Source organism: Schistocerca nitens, chromosome 12, assembly GCF_023898315.1.
Source record: "Schistocerca nitens isolate TAMUIC-IGC-003100 chromosome 12, iqSchNite1.1, whole genome shotgun sequence".
Lineage (NCBI taxonomy): Eukaryota > Metazoa > Arthropoda > Insecta > Orthoptera > Acrididae > Schistocerca > Schistocerca nitens.
In genome coordinates, this window is record NC_064625.1 from 141159623 (window position 1) to 141181384 (window position 21762).

Here is a 21762-nt window from a genome sequence, read left to right on the forward strand (position 1 = left end):
ATTATAAATCTTACAAGTATTTTCATGGCTACTAAAAATTTGCAATCGCAAATTTTCAAAACTACATGTATGCTGTCAGTAATCTGTATGGGGCTAGGAGAAATTATTTTATACTTTTTAACCCATTATGAAAGTGTTTTATATTAATAAGTTTTGGATTTAAATAATTATTATCACTGAGATAGTATATTAAATTAAGTAATTGTCACTTTCTGCATCAACGCTCGATGCCACACTTGTTAGGGGTTGGAGTTATCGACCGCAGTCCGTATTAGTATTGTTGGACCCGCGAGTTGCAACCAGCGCCACTCCGCGGCTTGTATCAAGTTTCTAGCAAGCTCTCATCCACTCTTGCTCGGGACGTCCAGTAGTAAAGTAGCTTAGCCTTCAGCTGATAGGAAGTAACCTCTAACAAGGCACTTAGTAACGTGTGGCATAAGTGAGGCCTCAATAGCTATCTGTTTATAATTATATGTTTGCAGCCAAGAAGAATCCTGTACAACCAGTTAAGTACAATATATATTATTTTTTGCCAACGACTTCTAATTATGAAACTTCCTGGCAGATTAAAACTGTGTGCCAGACCGAGACTTGAACTCGGGACCCTAGTTCGAGTCTCGGTCCGGCACACAGTTTTAATCTGCCAGGAAGTTTCATATCAGCGCACACCCTACTGTAGAGTGGAGATTTCATTGTAGACTTCTAATTATTTTAGTCATTGCAGATCCAGACCATGCAGCCATCACCCTATCAATGTTACTGACAAACTTGCTGTGATTTATATGTTTCTATTTAGCATTGGCCACCAGTCAACATTGGTGACAATTCATTCATCGTCACCATCACACGGAGAGTTCGTGGAACGTGCTAACAACTAACGATCTTTTTCTTCACTAGTAACTAAGTGGCAAATCACTTCATCAAGGCAAATAATTACAAAATAAGAGAATCAAAGAGTTCAGAAATGCTTAAGTTCTGTAAAGCTAAGAACTCATATGACTGAAAAACAGTTATCTGTTGTGAAGCATATCTTACCCCATACAACAGGTCCTTTCCTCCATTTCAAATCGGAAATTCTCAGTTATCAAACCCGATGCCCAGCTGGGTCCGTATTTCTCCAGTGCTGGCTCAAATGCATTGAACAGCCAGAGAATGAATTCTGAAGGATCCTGCTGGTCGTTTACATTGTAGTCACTATTCAGTGTGCCAAGTACTTCTGCAAGTTTCCTGAAAAACACATTTAAAAATACAATTTGCAAGGAAGTCGCACAACAGTGTATAAAATGAAGGCAATTACTGAAACTTCCTGTAAGGTTAAAACTCTGTGCTGACCCAAAACTCGAATATGGGAACTTTGCCTTTCATAGGCAAGTGTTCTACCAACTGAGCTACCTGACAACAACTCGTGACCCTTCCTCACAGCTTTACTTCCATCATTACCTCTCTCCCACTTTTATTTCCTTAAAATAAATAAATAAAATTGGAATTGAGTCCCAGTCTGGAACACAGTTTTAATCTGCCAGGAGGTCTCAAATCAGTAAACACTCCACTGCATGCTGAAAATTCGATCTGGAGTGCAATTATTACTAAAACTGTATCTTCAAGGAGAAATGAATCCACTTACGAAATGTCAAAAATTAAATAGCTTAAGGAAGAAGGGCACAAATCTGGGCCATTCCATGTACCATGTCCTAATCAAACAGACTGATATCTGTATAAGCTATTGTAACATTAACACAATATGAAACTTCCTGGCAGATTAAAACTGTGTGCCCGACCAAGACTCGAACTCGGGACCTTTGCCTTTCGCGGGCAAGGTCCCGAGTTCGAGTCTCGGTCGGGCACACAGTTTTAATCTGCCAGGAAGTTTCATATCAGCGCACACTCCGCTGCAGAGTGAAAATCTCATTCTGGATTAACACAATATGTCATAAAGTCTGGGAACATTTTCAATTATTTATTGCACAAGAACCAAACATTGTACAGACATCATACATATGTCATTTTGAAGAGAAACTCTGAAAGTTGTTCCCCCCCCCGCACATTTACTGCCACAGCGTAGTTTGGTAATTTGCTGATAGTCAGCGCTAGTTGCAAACGTGGTGAGTTCAGGTGCAGAGTGAGCTTTCTGTGTGTTGGAGTTCATGAAATAGCCTCCCCAATCACCAGATCTCACTCCATGTGACATTTTTCTGTGGGGACACGTTAAAGATTTGATGTATGTACCGCCTCTATCACGTGATGTAGCAGAGCTCTGGGAGAGAGTATGGGAAGCAACTGCCACAGTCAACGATGCCACGCTGGGACAGGTATGGGAAGAATTCGATTACCGTACTGGCGTCTGCCGGGCCACTCGTGGTTCGCATATCGAAAGTTTGTAAAAAAAAAACTTTCAGAGTTTCTCTCCAAAATGCAATATGTATGAAATCTGTACCATGTTTAGTTCTTGTGCAATAAATAATTGGAAGTGTTCCCAGACTTGATGTACACCCTGTGTGTATATATAAAGAGAGAGATGTTGCTGGTCTATGTATAGTAGTGCACGTGGGAAGAGTGCACGCCAATTGAGAACATTCAAGAAGTCGTACAGCAATTGCCAAACCATGAGCAGCTTTTACCACAGCAAGGCATCACAGTTGCTACAAGTTGTGGAAAAGTCCTTCAGTAAGCAATGGTTCCAAGTCGTGGAAGATGGAAACAACAACATAAGCTCCATGCCATTTGGAAAATTTTGAGAAGTCATTTTTGAGCTGTTTCAGTCCTGGAACTATGCACATGATACAGCTGATGACTATGAAAAATTCCTCCTCCTCAGGCAAAGTACTGATTTAGTACTTTAATGTCTTTAAATGCTTCTTTTAATCAATATATATTGAATGATACATGAACAGTGAATTATCTGCAGCCCATGAGGCCTCTGAATTATCTGCAGCCCATGAGGCCTCTGCCAAAATAATGTCAACATAAAGAACAAAGCACATCAGCTCTTGTCACACACTGAGAAAAACAGCTCAGACATATCCTATAAATGTTGGTATTATAAAGGTTATTTTTATCTCAGTGCACAGTAGCCAGAAATGAGGCAATAAGCAGCATAATAAATCTACAACAATGCTACAGTCAAAAACTAGAAACAAATGATTTAGCTTGTATAAGTATACATCTGGTGACTTGACACTCGACACTACACACGCCATACATGCAGCGTCAGTGCTGATCCTTTCTCTCCCCCCCCCCCCCCCCCCTCCACCATACTGTACCTATACACTGATCAGCCAGAACACTATTGACACCTGTCTAACAGCCAGTATGTCCACCTTCGGCACGCATAACAGCAGTGATGTGTCATGGCACGAAAGCAATGAGGCCTCGGTAGATCCCTCTGCAAGTTGGCACCACATCTGCACGCGCATCACATAATTCCTGTAAATTCTGCAATGAGCTCTCACGCCACATTCAGCCACAACCCAGATGTGCCTGATTGGATTCAGACCTGGAGAGTTGGGGGGCCAGCACATCGACTGGAACACTCACCACAGTGTTCCTCGAACCGGTCCATCGCACTCCTGGCATTCTGACATGGAGCATTATCTTGCTAAAAAATGCTACTGCCTCCGGTAAACGTGACCGTCGTGAAGGGGTGTACGTGGTCTGCAACCAGTGTACGATACTCCTTGGCCATCACGGTGCCTTGTACACGCTCCACTGGACCTGTGGATGCCCACGTGAATGTTCCCCAGAGCATAACGGAACTGCCACCAGCTTGTCTTCGCCCCCCCAATACAGGTGTCAAGGAGCTGTTCACCTGGAAGATAGAGATGGGGGATCCGCTCCTGAACTGATTCATAGAGTTGAATCCTTCAATGGAGTGAACAATCAGTGATTCAGAAAAAAAGAATGGTAGCTCCAAACGTTTCCTACAGCAGAGAGAGAGAGAGAGAGAGAGAGAGAGAGAGAGAGAGACGGAGCATATCAGCGGGGCCTCTGCTGGTCAGAGCACGCTGCACGCCACACAACACAGCCGGCGCCGGCCTCTGCCCTGCTTCTGCCTCGGCTGCCTGCTTTGTGCAGTGCCCCATTGGATTTTGTGTTTCACATATGCCATGCCGTCTCTGTGCTTCCTCTTGCCGCGTGCCGTGTCTGGAGCACCTTAACTTAGCATCGCACTCCGTCGGCGATCGTTTCAGTCGCACGTCCTGCCCTCTGGGCGGTTGACGTGAGCAACAAGACAGAGAGCCTCCTAGCGGAGAACGTAAGAACTACTTGCAACAACCTGCTCGCAAGAGAACGGACGATTTGTCTCGGAGCGGGGGACTGGTGGCCGTTCACCGCTCCCCCCACCCTCGGAACTCGCCCGTCAACGCTCACCCCACCGTTCTCGACTCTAGCCAGAGCGTTGAGCAAAGCAACTCAGGTGTCACTCTGGTCTCTGCGGTCTTAGCTCACGCAGTAATACAGCTCATGGCTCGACCTACTTGACTCAGCGCCTCTGCATCGGAGTTCGTCTCTACTGGATATTGTTCTTCGTAGTAATACCGCTATGTATATTACATTTTTATGTTATGTATACATCATTTGTTTTTATTTTATTTTTATTTGTTTAAACTGATCAGATTAGGTTTCTGATGACTCCTCTTACTATAGGATTTTTATTACGGACACTCGACTTTACACTTTACTTATGAGCGAACCGATAAACGTATCACAAAATGTGATACACCAATATTTTCCTTGTTTTATTCTGCATAAGGCTATATGCAGCACTTTAGTCTTACAGTCAAATTTATATATTTTTTTTTCTTATTCTGGTACGGATTTTACGATTTTAGGCGTCTTCAGAAGGAAACGTTCACTTTAAAAATATATGGCTTGCGATGTATTTGTATGAGGTTAATGAAATTTTAATACATTATAGCCAAATATATTGTTAATTTAAATCTCAAGTTACAACATTTTCCGATCACCCAAAAAACCACGATAGTGCAAAATAAATCAAAAACTTTGTCATATCGTAAATAGGATCAAATAAGATCAAAATACAGGTATAGTACTGGAATAAATCAAGTTTAAAGGGCAATGTGCCTTCCATTTATTTTCTATTGTGAATGAGTGGTGAGTCATGAAAAAGGGCTAGTTCATTTCAGGGAGTGAACAGTTCTGATCCGATCTCTGAAAAGTTTTGCCCATCTCTACTGGAAGATAATGGATTCGCACCCTGCCATCGGCATGATGAAGAAGGTGTGTTGGGATTCATCAGACTGCACAATTCTCTGCCACTGGACCAACGCCCAGTACTGATGGTCACATAACCATTTCAGTCATAGTTGACGATGTCTGGTGTTAACATTGACACAAGTGTGGGTCATCGGCTACAGAGGCCCACCATTAGGCGTGTTCAGTGCACTGTGTGTTCAGACACACTTGTACTCAGTCCAACATTAAAGTCTGATGTTAGTTCCACCACAGTTTGCTGCCTGTCCTGTTTTACCAGTCTGATATTTGCAGTAAGAGGTGGCCGCCCAGATCCCCAATGTCTGGAAGTGGTTTCATCTTGGTTTCACTATGTGTTGAAAACACTCACCACAGCACTGAGTCAAACACCCAACCAGTTGTGCAGTTTCTGAAATGCTCATGCCGAGCCTCTGGATCGCCACAATCTGCCCTCGGTCAAACTCAGATAGATCGCACCATTCTACACACAGACAGCACCCTCACTGATATTACGTGCATCGTGCGTGTGTGTGACTAGCAGGCATTCCTCGACAGGTGACACTGCTATCACTTGGATGGGTTTTTAGTGATAGTAGGTTGGTGGTCATAATGCTCCGGCTGATCAGTCTACATTCCACGAACATTCCACTATGAGCTCTCCATCTCACTCTCATCCACAAACACGTCAAACCAACTCAAAGAATTTTGTCATCACTTGCGCTACAAAAACCTGTGGCATGCAGCACAGAACAGTTCCTACTCAAGTTTGCAATTGCAACATGTACAGGGCTATTACAAATGATTGAAGCGATTTCATAAATTCACTGTAGCTCCACTCATTGACATATGGTCACAACACACTACAGATACCTAGAAAAACTCATAAAGTTTTGTTCGGCTGAAGCCGCACTTCAGGTTTCTGCCGCCAGAGCGCTCGAGAGCGCAGTGAGACAAAATGGCGACAGGAGCCGAGAAAGCGTATGTCGTGCTTGAAATGCACTCACATCAGTCAGTCATAACAGTGCAACGACACTTCAGGACAAAGTTCAACAAAGATCCACCAACTGCTAACTCCATTCGGCGATGGTATGCGCAGTTTAAAGCTTCTGGATGCCTCTGTAAGGGGAAACCAACGGGTCGGCCTGCAGTGAGCGAAGAAATGGTTGAACGCGTGCGGGCAAGTTTCACGCGTAGCACGCAGAAATTGGCTCATGCCACAACTGGAGACCGACAGCGCCGACTTCATCTTTCAACAGGATGGTGCTCCACCGCACTTCCATCATGATGTTCGGCATTTCTTAAACAGGAGATTGGAAAACCGATGGATCGGTCATGGTGGGGATCATGATCAGCAATTCATGTCATGGCCTCCACGCTCTCCCGACTTAACCCCATGCGATTTCTTTCTGTGGGGTTATGTGAAAGATTCAGTGTTTAAACCTCCTCTACCAAGAAATGTGCCAGAACTGCGAACTCGCATCAACGATGCTTTCGAACTCATTGATGGGGACATGCTGCGCAGAGTGTGGGAGGAACTTGATTATCGGCTTGATGTCTGCCGAATCACTAAAGCGGCACATATCGAACATTTTTGAATGCCTAAAAAAACGTTTTGAGCTTTTGTGTGTGTGTGCAAAGCATTGTGAAAATATCTCAAATAATAAAGTTATTGTAGAGCTGTGAAATCGCTTCAATCATTTGTAATAACCCTGTAGTTCAATTCAGCATAGCGAATCCAAACACTGTTCATGGACTGCAGTAGATACGATTTGTATTTGTTACTGACTACAGTAGCAAAATCCAACATACTGTGGCAATTTTACTGTGCATCCTTTTTTGTACTAATGACAATCTTAATATAATGAATGTCATTTTTCTTTCTGGTATTGTAATTATGTACATCATTGTTCCTTGTTTGTCTACAAGATGATCATGCATGAGCACCAGATATTATGAGTTATTCCAGAGCATTATTCCACATGACATTACTGAAAGGAAATATGTAAAACATTTCAAGTTACTGATTTGTTTCTCCCCACGATTTGCAATGAATCTAAGTGCAAATCTGGTTGAACTAAGTCGATTTAGGTATTCAAAAATGTGTTTTGTCTAACTTAAATCCTCAGCAATATGGACACACAAAAATTTTGAGTTTCCACCCTATTTATTATTTCCTCAGCATGTGTTACACATATCACTGATGTAGCACCCCTAGATGTGGAGAACTCAATATGTTGTGTCTTTTTAAAATTCAGAGTGAGACCTCACACAGAAACTGGTCAATGATAATTTTAAGAACATTATTTACCATTTCTTCAGTTGCTGTATGTGTGCTTACATTGATTACAGTATTATAATACTAGTGTCATCTGCTAAAAGGACTAACTCTGCTTTTTGTATATTAGACGGAAGATTGTTTACATATATGAGGAACACTATCAGACCTAAGGTTGAGGCTTGGGGAACCTCTTATGTGATTTTTCTCCAATCAGAATAATGCCCCCCAACATTGGTTAAATTATTAAATATAACTTCCTGTATTCTTTTTGTTGGATATAAAATTATCCATTGGTTGGTTACACCACCAATCCCATAAAACTTCGTTTTATCTATAAGAATATTGTGATTCACACCGTCAAATGCCTTTGATAGGTTGCAGAAAACACCAGCCAGTGCTTTTAAAATTTGGTGAGAGACCATGCAAACAGAATTTTCAGTAGAGCTACTCTTCTCAAATCCAAACTGTGATTTGCTGAGGATATTATTGTGAGATACTATTCTAGAATAAATCACCTTCTCAAAAAGTCTGTAAATTGGATCTTAAGGTAAGCATTTAACAGCCCAAGTTTACTAGATTTATTTGCTTTGACTGATTGTTCCTTTCATATCTCTGAATACTAATCATTCCTTCTGGGACAGCTTGCATGTTCATGAAAGTAGCAAGTGGGCAGCTGGCCAGCTCCACTGCTTCTGAGAAGTTTGTTCCTACTCACAGGACATTACAATGTGATCTTGTCAAAGTTGCTAATGTCAGTAGATCCATATACTTTCCTTACCATATCACATATCATCATCATCATCATCATCATCATCTTCCTTTCAAGTATTAGGCACTTGCCTGTTCCCAACTCACTATCAAAATCATTCCCAGGCCATTGCCTATTCCAAACTCACTAACAAAATCATTCTCATCTTTTCTGATGTCTTCCAATATCTCTTTTCTCATTCGGCTTGTTCGGGATCTTCTGGGAAATTCTGTGTACAATCTTCACAATATTTGTGAATGTTTTCATCCATGTTCAAAATATTTAATTCTAATTGTGTCTCTTCTTTTGCAGCCCTTCATCTTTCTTGGGAACCGCATCTCTGCTGTTTGAATTTTTTGTGTCAACCCAGCTTTGCTTTCACAGGAACCATCATTACTTTATAGATTTTCATGATGGTCTCTTTTTGTACTTTATGGCCCAATGTTCTGCTAATGACACCACAGACAGCTTGGAATTTGTATATTTTATTATCAATATCAGAGTCAAAATCAAAACTTATAGTACGAGCTAAATAAGAGATTTGAGACACTTGCTCCAGAACTGAATTATCCCAACCAATTTTCGATCAGACTGGATATATTCCTCAGAATGCTACTATTTTTGTTTTATTATTAGAAATTTTGAAGTCGTATTTCTTGAAAATTTTGTTCAGCTGGTATACTCATCTTTGGAGGCCATCTTCATTCTTTTGCATAATAATGATGTCATCAGCAAACAAAAGCACATTCATAACTGAGAAACTCATGTCACATATTGTGATGCCATAAAGTGGCATTCAGTCTCATGGTGGGCAAAGGTCATATTGGTTCATCAGTGTATATATTAATGAAACAACTGCACTACGCATTTGATGTTGTCTACAGCTGAAATAGCCTAATAAATATAAAATTAATAATATTAAATAGGATACACTTCACTTCATAACATTCTGCAAAATTATATTTATTTGATCAAAAGCCAGCTTTTGGCTTCGTAGGTCACTGCCAGGTGACAGCAATGTCACAAACACAGGTAAAACGATGTGCGAGTTACATGAATATTAATATAATAGAGTGAAACATTCCACGTGGGAAAAATATATCTAAAAACACAGATGATGTGACTTACCGAACGAAAGTGCTGGCAGGTCGATAGACACACGAACAAACACAAACATACACACGAAATTCAAGCTTTTGCAACAAGCTGTTGCCTCATCAGGAAAGAGGGAAGGAGAGGGAAAGACGAAAGGATGTGGGTTTTAAGGGAGAGGGTAAGGAGTCATTCCAATCCCGGGAGCGGAAAGACTTACCTTAGGGGGAAAAAAGGACAGGCATTCACTCGCACACACACACATATCCATCCGCACATACACTGTGTATTTGGGAATGGATATGTGTGTGTGTGTGTGCGAGTGAATACCTGTCCTTTTTTCCCCCTAAGGTAAGTCTTTCCGCTCCCAGGATTGGAATGACTCCTTACCCTCTCCCTTAAAACCCACATCCTTTCGTCTTTCCCTCTCCTTCCCTCTTTCCTGATGAGGCAACAGCTTGTTGCAAAAGCTTGAATTTCGTGTGTATGTTTGTGTTTGTTCGTGTGTCTATCGACCTGCCAGCACTTTCGTTCGGTAAGTCACATCATCTGTGTTTTTAGATATATTACATGAATATTATTTATACAGAATATACAAAAGATTTAAAAAATGAAATTTAGAGTGCTTACATAGGAAATATTACTTTATTATTTCACACAGAAAGAGCTGTGTTAACTAAACAGGAAAAATTAAGTTTTTAACACGGGGATACATTTGATGCCAGATGAAAAATAAAGCCAAATTTACAATTTTAAGGTAGTATTTGAGGATAAAAGTTAATTTAATATAGATGGAAAAAGGATACCAAGTTTCATCATTTAGAACTAAGCTGGCATTCAGTGTCATATGTTTGTTGATTTCAACATGGAGGGTCATCTTGCTGCTGTTCTTAACACAGTGAAAAACTTATTCTATATAATATCATATTATGACTCAAATTTAAGTTTTACATTCTGTTACGAAAAGCTGAAAGACGACCTTTTTTCTGAATGCCAGCTTAGTGTTAAATGACCAGACACAGTTTCCATTTCCACCCTGTTCAATTTAGTCTTAATTACAAATACCAGATTAAAATAGTAGATTTAACACTACTTTTCAGCAGTTGTTAGATGTAACTCCACATATAAAACTGTGTGTTTCCTTTCTTAGTTAACAGAACTAGTCCTGCATGATATAAAAAAATGTAATACTTCACTATGTAAACACTCAACGTGTTATCATATTTGTATCTTTGGTAGAAGTAATATCTATGTGGGTGGCACATCATTTTATCTGTGTTTGCAACATACAGTTGTCACCTGGTGACGGCAAAAGAAGCTGGAAGCTGGTTTGTGGCCAAATCTAATTTTGCTCATTAGAAAGTGTTCTCTATTCAATAATGTTTATCGTGTTCTATCTAACACCGACAGAAAATTCAGTTAGTGAAATTAAAAATGAAACTACTACTACTACTACTACTGCTACTACCTCTACCATCACCACTAACACTACCACCACCACCACCACCACCACCACCATCACAACTGAATGGTTACTTCTGTCTTTTACTTAAACAAATGGTACCAATACCACAATATACACAAGATGACACAAGGCATAGGATACCTCATAATACTATGTTGGATCTCCTTTTGTCCAGTGTAATGCAGCAACTCGATGTTCCATGGACTCGACAACTAATTGGAAGTCCCCTGCAGAAATTCTGAGCCTGTAACTGTCCATAATTACGAAAGAGTTGCCAACACAGGATTTTGTGCACGAACTGACCTCTCGAGTATGTGCCATAAATGTTCGATGGGATTCACGTGGGTTATATGACTGACCTACCATTTACTCGAATTCTCTATAAAATGCCCTGTGGCCCACTGACATGGTGCATCATCATCCACAAATTTCCATTGTTGTTTCAGAACATGAAATCCATGAATGGGTGCAAATAGTCTCCACATGGCTGTATATAACTAATTCCAGTAAATGATTGGTTCAGTTGAACCAGAGGACACACACCATTCCATGTAAACACAGCTCATGTTGTTATGTAGCCATCACCAGCTTGCACAGTGCCTTGTTGAAAAGAATGGGTCCACGGCTTTGTGGCGTCTGCGTCACACGTCAACCGTAACAACAGCAGTTACCAACTGAAATCGGAACTCATCTGACCGGGCCAGCCCCTTCCAGTCATCTAGAGTCCAACCGATAGGGTCAGGATCCCAGGAGAGACTCTGCAGACGATTTCGTTCTGATAGCAAAGGCACTCGCGTCGGTCACCTGCTGCGATAGCCCATCGACACCAAATTTTGCCGCACTGTGCTAACAGTTGTTTTGCACAGTGTTGCTCGTTTGTTAGCACTGACAACTCCACGGAAATACTGCTGTTCTCGGTTGTTAAGTGAAAGCTGTTGGCCACTGCAATGGCTAAGATGAGAGGTAATGCCTGAAATTTGATATTCTTGGCACACTCTTTATACTGTGGATCTCAGAATACTGAATACCCTAATGATTTCTAAAATGGCATGTCCCATGCATTAGTTCCAACTACCATTCCACACTCAAAGTCTGCTAATTCTCGTTGTGTGGCCACAATCACATTGGAAACCTATTCACATGAAACACCCAAATACAAATGGCAACTCTGCCCTTTTATATCTTGTCTAAGCAGTGCTACCACCCTCTGGTTATGCTCATATCGCTATTTCGTGAAGTCTATCACCTCCGTGCAAAGTGATGAATGTTAAATTTAATGTCTCTTACCTTGCTTGTTCGTAGACACACTCTTGATGCCCGAGAGATCTCGCATAGTGCACTGTTAGTATGCACGAGATCAGTGAATTGTTCTCCACATTCACATTCTCAAATGCTTTTATCATGCTCTGCATGAAATTTTCCATGGAGAACAGTGTCTGTAATGTAACATTCATCCAGCATCTGTTGGATGTCATTGGATTTTCCAGCCTATAAAGAAATTTCATTCATTACAAAAAAAGAAATAAAATTTCTATACAGCTTAAAATTTAAATTGTGATGAAGAAGGCCAGGCTGTAAAACAGCTCAAGAATTAAATACATTGAAAAAAGCAGCAGCACCCAGAATGAGAGAAGGAAATGAAATGAAACCATCTACATCTACAGCTATACTCTGCAAATAAACATGAAGTGCATGGCAGAGGGTATGTCCCATTGTACCAGTTGTTATGGCTTCTTCCTGTTCCATTCGTGTACGGAGTGCGGGAAGAATGATTGTTTCAATGCCTCTGTGCATTCAGTAATTATTCTAATCTTATCTTCATGATACCTATGTAAGAGATACATAGGAAGCTGCAGTATATCCCTAGAGTGATAATTTAAAGCCAGTTAATGAAACTTTGCTCATAGCCCATCTCTGGATAGTTTCCCTCTGTCTTCAAGAGTCTTGTCAGTTCAGTTCCTTCAGTACCTATGTGACACACTCCCATGGATTAAACAAACCTGTCACCATTTGTGCTGCCCTTCTTTGTATTCGTTCAGTATCCCCTGCTAGTCCTATACGATACGGATCCCACACACTCAAGCAATATTCTAGACGTGGTCACATGAGTGATTTGTAAGCAATCTCGTTTGTAGATTGATTGCACTTCCCCAGTATTCTACCAACAAACCGAAGTCTACAACTTGCTTTACCCACGACTGAACTTAGGAAATCATTCCATTTCATTACCCTACAAAGTGTTACATGCAGGTATTTGTATGATGGTGGTGGTGGTTAGTGTTTAACGTCCCGTCGACAACGAGGTCATTAGAGACGGAGCGCAAGCTCGGGTTAGGGAAGGATCGGGAAGGAAATCGGCCGTGCCCTTTCAAAGGAACCATCCCGGCATTTGCCTGAAACAATTTTAGGGAAATCACGGAAAACCTAAATCAGGATGGCTGGAGACGGGATTGAACCGTCGTCCTCCTGAATGCGAGTCCAGTGTGCTAACCACTGCGCCACCTCGCTCGGTGTATTTGTATGAGTTGGTCGATTTCAACAGTTACTCACTGATATTATAGTCATAGAATACTACGTTTTTTCATTTTGTGAAGTGCAAAATTTTACATTTCTTAACATTCAGAGCAAGTTGTCAATCTCTGAACCACTTTGAAATCTTATCAAAATCTGACTCAATATTTATGCAGCTTCTCTCAGTTAGTACTTCATTAAAGATAACTGCATCATCTGCAAAAAGTCTGATTTTACTATTAATATAGTCCGCAAGGTCACTAGACACAACCATGACAGCCAGGGTCCCAACACATTTCCCTGGGGCACACACAAAGTTACTACTACAACTCACAATGACTCTCCATCCAAGATAACATGCTGTGTCCTCCCTACCAAAAAGTACTCAACGCAGTCACAAATTTCACTTGATATGATTGTACTTTTGACAATAAACATAGGTGTGGTACCAAGTCAAATGCTCTTTGGAAATCAAGAAACACTACATCTACCTACCTGGATGTCTTGATCCAAAGCTTTCAGTGTGTCATGTGAGAAAAGGGCGAGTTGGGTTTCGCACTATAAACGTTCTCGGAATCCGTGTTGATTGCCATTGAGGAGGTTATTCTATTCAAGATCCCTCACGATGTTTAAGCTCAGAATATGTTCTAATATTCCACAACAAATAGATGTCAAGGATACTAGATGGTAGTTCTGTGGATCACTTTTACTACCCTTCTCATAGATGAGAGTGACCTGTGCGCCGGCCAGTGTGGCCGTGCGGTTCTAGGCGCTTCAGTCGGGAACCGCGTGACCGCTACGGTCGCAGGTTCGAATCCTGCCTCGGGCATGGATGTGTGTGATGTCCTTAGGTTAGTTAGGTTTAAGTAGTTCTAAGTTCTAGGGGACTGATGACCATAGAAGTTAAGTCCCATAGTGCTCAGAGCCATTTGAACCATTTAGAGTGACCTGTGCCTTTTTCCAAGAGCTGGGCACAGTTTTTACTAATGGATCTACGACAGATTATAGTTAGAAGACGGGCTAACTCGGCAGCAAATCCAGTATAGAATCTGACAAGGATTCCATCGGGGCCTCTCCATATGGGGCCTCAACCATATTCGTTGATTGGGTATGTGTGTTGTTTCAGTGATCACAAAACCCATTTAAATCTACAAGGAATTTGGCGGCATGAGCCCACTTATTGGCATGACAATGCACCCTTTCTGACCTCAAGGCATGAAAGATTTGGTTAGAAAGGGTGTCATTAAGCCATAGTATCCTATCCAGATGCAAGCTGGCCAACAACTGTAGTAACTGGTCCTCGATAACCAGCATACTGACGATTGGACGCAGTTGACATCTGAACTGGTCCCAAACGCGTTCTGTGGTGGACAGATCTAGGGACCTTGCTGGCCACAGGAAAACCTAGGCTTCACACAGACAGTTCATAGATATACATACCATGTGTGGTTTAGCATTGCTCTGTCGAAAAATGGTACCCCAATTCTACTGTGTGAGAGGTAACATGTGAGGATGCTGGATGTCCATGATGTACCACTGTGCTGTCAGGGTTCCATCAATCACTGCCAGCCATGCACTGAAGTCACACCCAATGGGTCCCTGCACTTACGCCAGGAATAACATCACTGTGATTCTCCACAACATTGAAAGAATTGGACCTCTCCCAGGTTACCACCATATTGACTGGTGATGATGGTCGTCTGGGGTAGAGCAGAACCACAATTCATCACTGAACTCTATGTTACATTATTCATCAGCAGACCATTGTCCCTGGTCTCAAAACCACTCCAAACACAGCAGTCTGCATTACGGTATTAACACTCTGCCGTCCGCAAGTCTCGTACAAATTTATTAATTTGGCGCCGGCAGCACTAATTCAGATTACAAGGCTTGTCACCAGCACCTTTCCATTGATGACGAGCTTCAAACACACTGACTTTTGCGCACTTTAATTTTTCTGGAAATCCCATTTTGGCATATCATTCCACAAACTCGAATTTTCTTTTCAAGTAACTTCTCTGCAAGTTCTGCACTGTTATAATAATGATCCATGTAGAGGTGATGCCACTTTCCCATAAGAAGGTGTCAATAGTTCCATCACTGTTTTTTTCTAAAGGTTGTCCGGCGCCGGAATATAACTTGAATGAAGAAATGTATCCTGTACTCAAATCACATGGCATCCGAATGAGTATGCCATATTTCATAATTTTCGATGGACTGTAAACTTTAAAATGTAACTGTCCATGCCACAGTATCATTCCTTCATAAACTGAGATGTTTTGACTTGAATTAAACATTTCTTTAAACTTTTTGGAAAAATAATCAATTACGAATTGCACTTTGAAATGCCAGTCAGCATTATCCAGTTTATTGTTGTTAGAAAAATGTAAAAATGATAATATTTGTCTGAATCAGTTGCAGGACATCGTTTTGCGAAATATCGGTGTGTCTATGAATGGATTCGTTGACCAGTAATCATCAATCCTTGCTTTTTTTACAAATCTCATAAGGATAGTATGCCCAAAACATTTTCTAAGTTCGGGTCCTGTAACGTTGACAAATTTGGCATTTGTTTAAAATCCAGTTTCCTTCTATTGCAATTTTGACTGTAATATTTGTTGGTTTCGTTGCTAATATATTCAAACAGATCGTTCCCAATATACAATTCTACGATATCCACGACGCTCTGTGTATCTTTGGGAAATATGTGTGGACCCCGAGATCCTTCAAATTTATAATTGGTCCTCAGTAAATCATCGTCTGTCTCCTTCATCTGATTCATCCGAATCGGCTGGCAACCATAGCGTTCGCCGAATTCTTCTCGGACATATTTCACTATTTTCTGATGATTCTCCTTCACTTTCATTTTCTTGATATCCAATGTCTTCTTCCCAATCGGCAAAGTCATCTGGAACATCAGACAAGATGCCCGTGTGTTCATCGTAAATAATCGTATCGTCTCTTTCGTCTGCTATGATGAAAGTGCACAAGTACTTATAAAAACAAAAAACTTGTTGACGTATGTAACTTACTGTTACCTAAATAAAACACTAACAGAATGAAAAAGATATTTAAGTGCTGTCACCGGCCACTGCATGATGCTACGTTCACAACACCACTGTGATATCGCCGGCCGCTGAGCGGTACTACGCACATAACACCACTGAAGTGTCGCCGGACGGCAAAGTGTTAACAGTAGCCTATGCATGCGATGGCAATTTCCTAATGTGGCTGCTGATATGTGGGATGACACAGAATGTAGCAGGTAATCCATTACTTGTTCTCGAAAGTTGACTGAACTTATTGATACAAAGTCTGACAAGTTTTGTTGCTGAACTACCAATCTGATTACAAAGTGCAGGGATTTATATCGTGCAAACGGTGTTGCAGATGGCAGGTCATGAGGTTATGATGTGCTCAGAGAACAATACGGTTATTTTCCCATGTGGTTCTCAACCAGAATGTCGATAATGAGTACACCTGTCCTCATATTCCCATGAAGTCCAACATCGGGCCAGTGTCACATCCATATGGACCAGAAATCTCGATACTGAAAGATTTGACTCGTCAGTCCAATCTAGACCCACAGTGAGTCCCATTTCAAACTATGACAACTGGCATTAACAGTGTCTCATTCAACTATGCTGAATGTCTGTGACCTTCACAGTAAACACTCAATATCTAATGCTGTTCACACCTCTTATCTACACTACTGTGCCTAGCACCAACCATAAACATAAACAACAGTGACACACTCTGCTGGCCTCTACACCTGTCAGAGAGGAGTGCAGCTCTATCATTTACATACCTCCCGGTAATGCGTAGATGTACAATGTTATACTGGCATACGACAGTGTTTTCCAGGTGCTTTTTTTTTTTATTTGGTCATGTGCTGTGTCTGAAAATCTACAACTTTTCTCAAACAGTCCAATTCAAAGCTGTCTCACAAAAGAAAAGCTTGCATCATCAACAGTGTACTACTATGCGGAGAAGTAGTCTGATATGTGTAGAGTGAATATGCAAAGACTAAGCAAACAGATGCTGAGCCATCGCTGGAAAGAAATAACAATATGAATTACAAAAGTTAGGAAGTATTTACAAAAGTTGGAAGTTTGAACATTGGAGTCCTTAATGTTATGTCCATATTACACTGTAAAAAATATCTGCCAAAGATCTTTTGTAAAAGACATTCTTTTAAAATATTTCAAGCTTCACTAGGATACTTTTCCATCAACATCTGTAGTCTGCAAACCACTATAAAGCCATACCACAGGATTCTTGCCACTGTATCTTATATTAGGGTTTCTTTTCATTCTATTTGCCTACTGAGAATCAGAAGAAATACTCCTCTGTGCACACTGTAATTACTTTATTCACAGCTTCTCTGTGATACAGGAGAGGCCGTAGTCTATTCCTAGATTCTACACCTAATGCTGGTACTTGAGACTTCATAAGTAAGATTTCTTGGGAGACTTCAGGTGGTGGAGGAGGAGGAGGAGATTAGTGTTTAACATCCCATCGACAATGAGGTCATTAGAGACGAAGCAAACAGTGAGGTCATCGGTCTCATTGGGTTAGGGAAGGATGGGGAAGCAAGTCGGCCGTGCCCTTTTAAAGGAACCGTCCTGGCATTTGCCTGGAGCGATTTAGGGAAATCACGGAAAACATAAATCGGGATGGCCGGACGTGGGATCGAACCGTCGTCCTCCCGAATGCGAGTCCTGTGTGCTAACCACTGCACCACCTCGCTCGGTGATGAGCGAAAGATAGGGAAGGCAATCGGCTGTGCCTTGTCGCAGGAACCATCCTGGCATTTGCCTGAAACGATTTAGGGAAATTACAGAAAACCAGAAATCGGGATGACCGGACGCGAGTTTGAACTGTCGTCCTCCCGAACGCGAGTCCAGTGTGCTAACCACTTTGCGAGACTTTGTATCTGTCCTTTGCCACTGCTGCTTCAGGCTTTTCAATATCCCTGTGACACTCTCCCTTCAATCAAATATGTGATCATTCTAGCACGCAACACAGATGTGTATTACAGGCTGCTACCTCTCCAGGCCACTGGTGACTTCACTGCAGAATAAACAGTACGACCACAAACATAAGCGTACCGTGTTTGTTGTCAGCTGCATCTCCCGCAATTACCAAGGTAACACGTGGTGCCAATGTGCACTGCTAGAGGCAGGAGGGTCACTGCAATTAGTGCTGCTACCACTGGCATCAATTGTTCCTCTGACAGTCTTTGCAGCAGTATTTGACTACCAGGCAGCTATATAGGAAGCAAACCAGAGCCAGTTTGCACTGGGAAGTGCTCCGGCCCGAGAGCCGACCGCCATTGCCGGTCCATCAATTGGAGCTCCTATTGCCCGCACTTGAGTCTGGTACAGGTCCCACACGAGCCAGGAATATTCGTTGTATGAGTCGATTGGTTTCAGTTATGACTGACTGAAATTATAGTCACAGTATATTACATTTTTGTCTTTTATGACATGCACAATTTTACATTTCCAAAAATTTAAAGCAAGTTCCCAATCCTTAAATCACTTTGAAATCTGATCAAATTTCATTTTTCTTTTTTCACAGAGAGTAATTTGTCATATACAAATGCACCATCTGCAAAAAGTCTTAATATTGTCTACCACGTCATTAACACACAATATGAAAAACAAACTTGCCAACACACCTCCCCAGGGTACGCTTGAAGTTAATTTTACTTCTGTCGATGATACTCCATCTGAGACAATGTGCTGCAGTCTCCCTACCAAGAAATTTTCAATCCAGTCACTAGTGATTGTTCTTTCATTAACAGGTATTTTTGTGGTGCCGACTCAATTACTTTGCAGGAGTGAGGAAACATTGAATCTGCACGACTGCCTTGATGCAGTTTTGAGGATGTCATGCGAGAGAAGTTTGAGTTTCTTATGGCCCATGTTTTTGGAATCCAAACTGGACAATAAGGAGGTTACTCTGTTAAAGAGTTAACACATTACTTTTGAACTCCTAGTGTACTCTGAAATGCTCCGGCAGTCGGATGTCAATGATACCGCCAGACTCTTTTGTGAATCACTTCTCATATTATTCTCATAGATGGTACAAACTGTGCTTCTTTGACGTTGTGAACCGAGCAAGAAGCTGCCACCACACAGGCACAACTACTCGCCCGGTGCCTCTCTGTTCCGAGCGGCAGACTCCAGATGGCACTCACAAACCCAAATCTCTTGCTGCTTCCACACCGTTTCCTTCAACACATCGCATATGTCCGTCATAGAGCACATTGTCAACCGTGGACTACATTGCTTCTGCCTAATACTGGTGGACACGGAAAGTCTTCCACCGACAGGCACAAAACACTTAGACAGCTCAGTTCACTGTCTGCACCTCAGTGAAGTATTCTGAAGACTACCTTCAGACTTAGCAGTCACTCGTTACAGACGACTAGGTGCAACACTATTAGAGTGACAATATCATGCACTGCCAAGAGACAGCGAAGTTATTTAGATATCTTTGTATTAGGCTCAGCACATCAGGTGCCACACATGAAACTGTACCAAAGTTAAGTACTGTTTTGTAACACACTCTTCAGAAATGATATTGGCAGTTTCTTATTTTGTTGCCCTATTTCTGTTAAAATGGTGCCCTGCCAGACATACGAGGGGGGATCCAAAAGTAAGTGGGACCGTAATGCTGCACGTCGTGTACTTGTAGTAGCAGGTTGCACCGCCAGAGGTTTGTAGTAGGAGCTCTGCTGAGTCAATCTGCTACGTGGCGTCACCCAACAGTGAGAAGTGTGGTTTCTTTGGCAGTTCTTTGAGTGTGGGTATAGTGCAGACGTGACACGAGGAAACGACTAGTTCTTACGAACAACGTGCGGCAGTGAAGTTTTGTTTCTTGCTCGGCAAGAACGCAGCAGAAACTGTTGCAATGATTCAGACAGCCTACAAAGAGCGTGCTCTTAGTAAAAAGCAAGTGTACGAATGGTTTTCTCAGTTTAAAAAGGGAGAAATAGTGGTTTAAGATCAGACCCGTTCCAGTCGACCTCGAACTGCTCGAAGCGAAGACAACATCGACAAAATCCGTGATCTCATCAGTGAAGATCGACGCAGGACAATCGACCGACTCGAGAACTTGTCCGGGTTGTCCTGGAGCTCAATTCAGCGCATCTTGACATCGATTTGGAGAGGCGAAGAGTGGCAGTAAAATTCGTGCCGAAGCTTCTTACTGGAGATCAAATGGATCGTCGTGTTCAAGCCTGTCTCGAAATGAAGGACGTGTTCAAAGTTGATCCACATTTTTTCAACAAAATCGTTATAGGTGATGAGTCATGATGCTATGAGTACAATCCAGAAAGTAAACAACAGTCATCACAATGGAAGTCACTTGGCTCACCTCGACCAAAAAAAAGCTCGAAAAGTGAAATCAAATGTGAAAACGATGTTGATCTGGTTTTTTTTTTTTTTTTTTTTTTTTTTTTTTTTTTTTTTTTTTTAAATCAAAGGTATCGTACACTCTGTATTTGTCCCTGAAAACCAGACAGTAAACCAACAATTCTATTTGGAGATTATGAAATGGCTTCGCAGAAGTTTTGTCGTGAAAATGTCTGGCTTTGTGGGTTCTGGCGTGTAGTTCCTGCATCACAACAACACTCCCGCACACACGGCTCTCAGCGTTCGCCAGTTTTTGGCCTCAACAAAGACGACTACCTCGACCCACGCGCCCTATTCGCCGGATTTAGCACCATCGGACTTCTTCCTATTTCCGAGAATGAAAAGAGACTTGAAAGGGAAGCGTTTTGCGGATGTGGAAGACGTAAAACGCAATGTCATGAAAGTGCTAGCAGGTATCAAAGAGGACAAATTTAAAAGGTGCTTCAAACATTGGAATGAAAATTTGGACAAGTGTATTACTGCTAATGGAGAGTACTTCGAAGGAGATTAAGGTTGTATTTGAAAACAATAAAGTATATGCTTTCTAGAAAGAAATTTCGGTTATTTTTGGGTCCCCCTCATATGTTTCACTATAACGCATTCAATCAACCACCTTTAAGGAATTATAGGAGGGGAAACACTTTTCTGCTACTGTGGCTGTTGGGAACTGAATTACTGATAGCACTCAGTTACTACATTCACAACATTTGAACCACTGCTAACTTAACTTCAACCTCACAAGAATGGCCACCAAAAAGTGAACTATACACTGGTACAGGAAGTGTCCCAATCTCTTATCTCATGACAGTTCGGGATGTGTGCTATTGATTAAAACTTTTGCATAATTACCAGCACACAGACTGCATCAAAGGGCCGGAGTGCAAATCCATAGTGAGTTTCAAAATCACTTCCACACTTATGTACACAAAGGATATAGATATCCTGGAATTATCTTAGACAGGTAGAAAAGTGAAGGCTTAGAGTTTAATGTCCCAATGACAATGATATTGTTGGAGATGAAGCACGAACTTGA

The 21762-nt window shown here is 41.5% G+C and overlaps 1 protein-coding gene across 2 annotated transcripts in view; it reads right to left on the minus strand.

Annotated features, from left to right (window-relative positions):
• LOC126215215 (uncharacterized) overlaps nt 1-21762 on the minus strand; it is a 374241-nt gene that overhangs the window by 101346 nt on the left and 251133 nt on the right. For both annotated transcript variants that reach the window (XM_049941882.1, XM_049941881.1), the window contains 2 exons: nt 12082-12282; nt 1036-1227 (listed from right to left, as the gene is read on the minus strand). In XM_049941882.1, coding sequence (XP_049797839.1) covers nt 1036-1227; nt 12082-12282 — 393 coding nt within the window. The remainder of the gene's footprint in view (nt 1-1035; nt 1228-12081; nt 12283-21762) is intronic.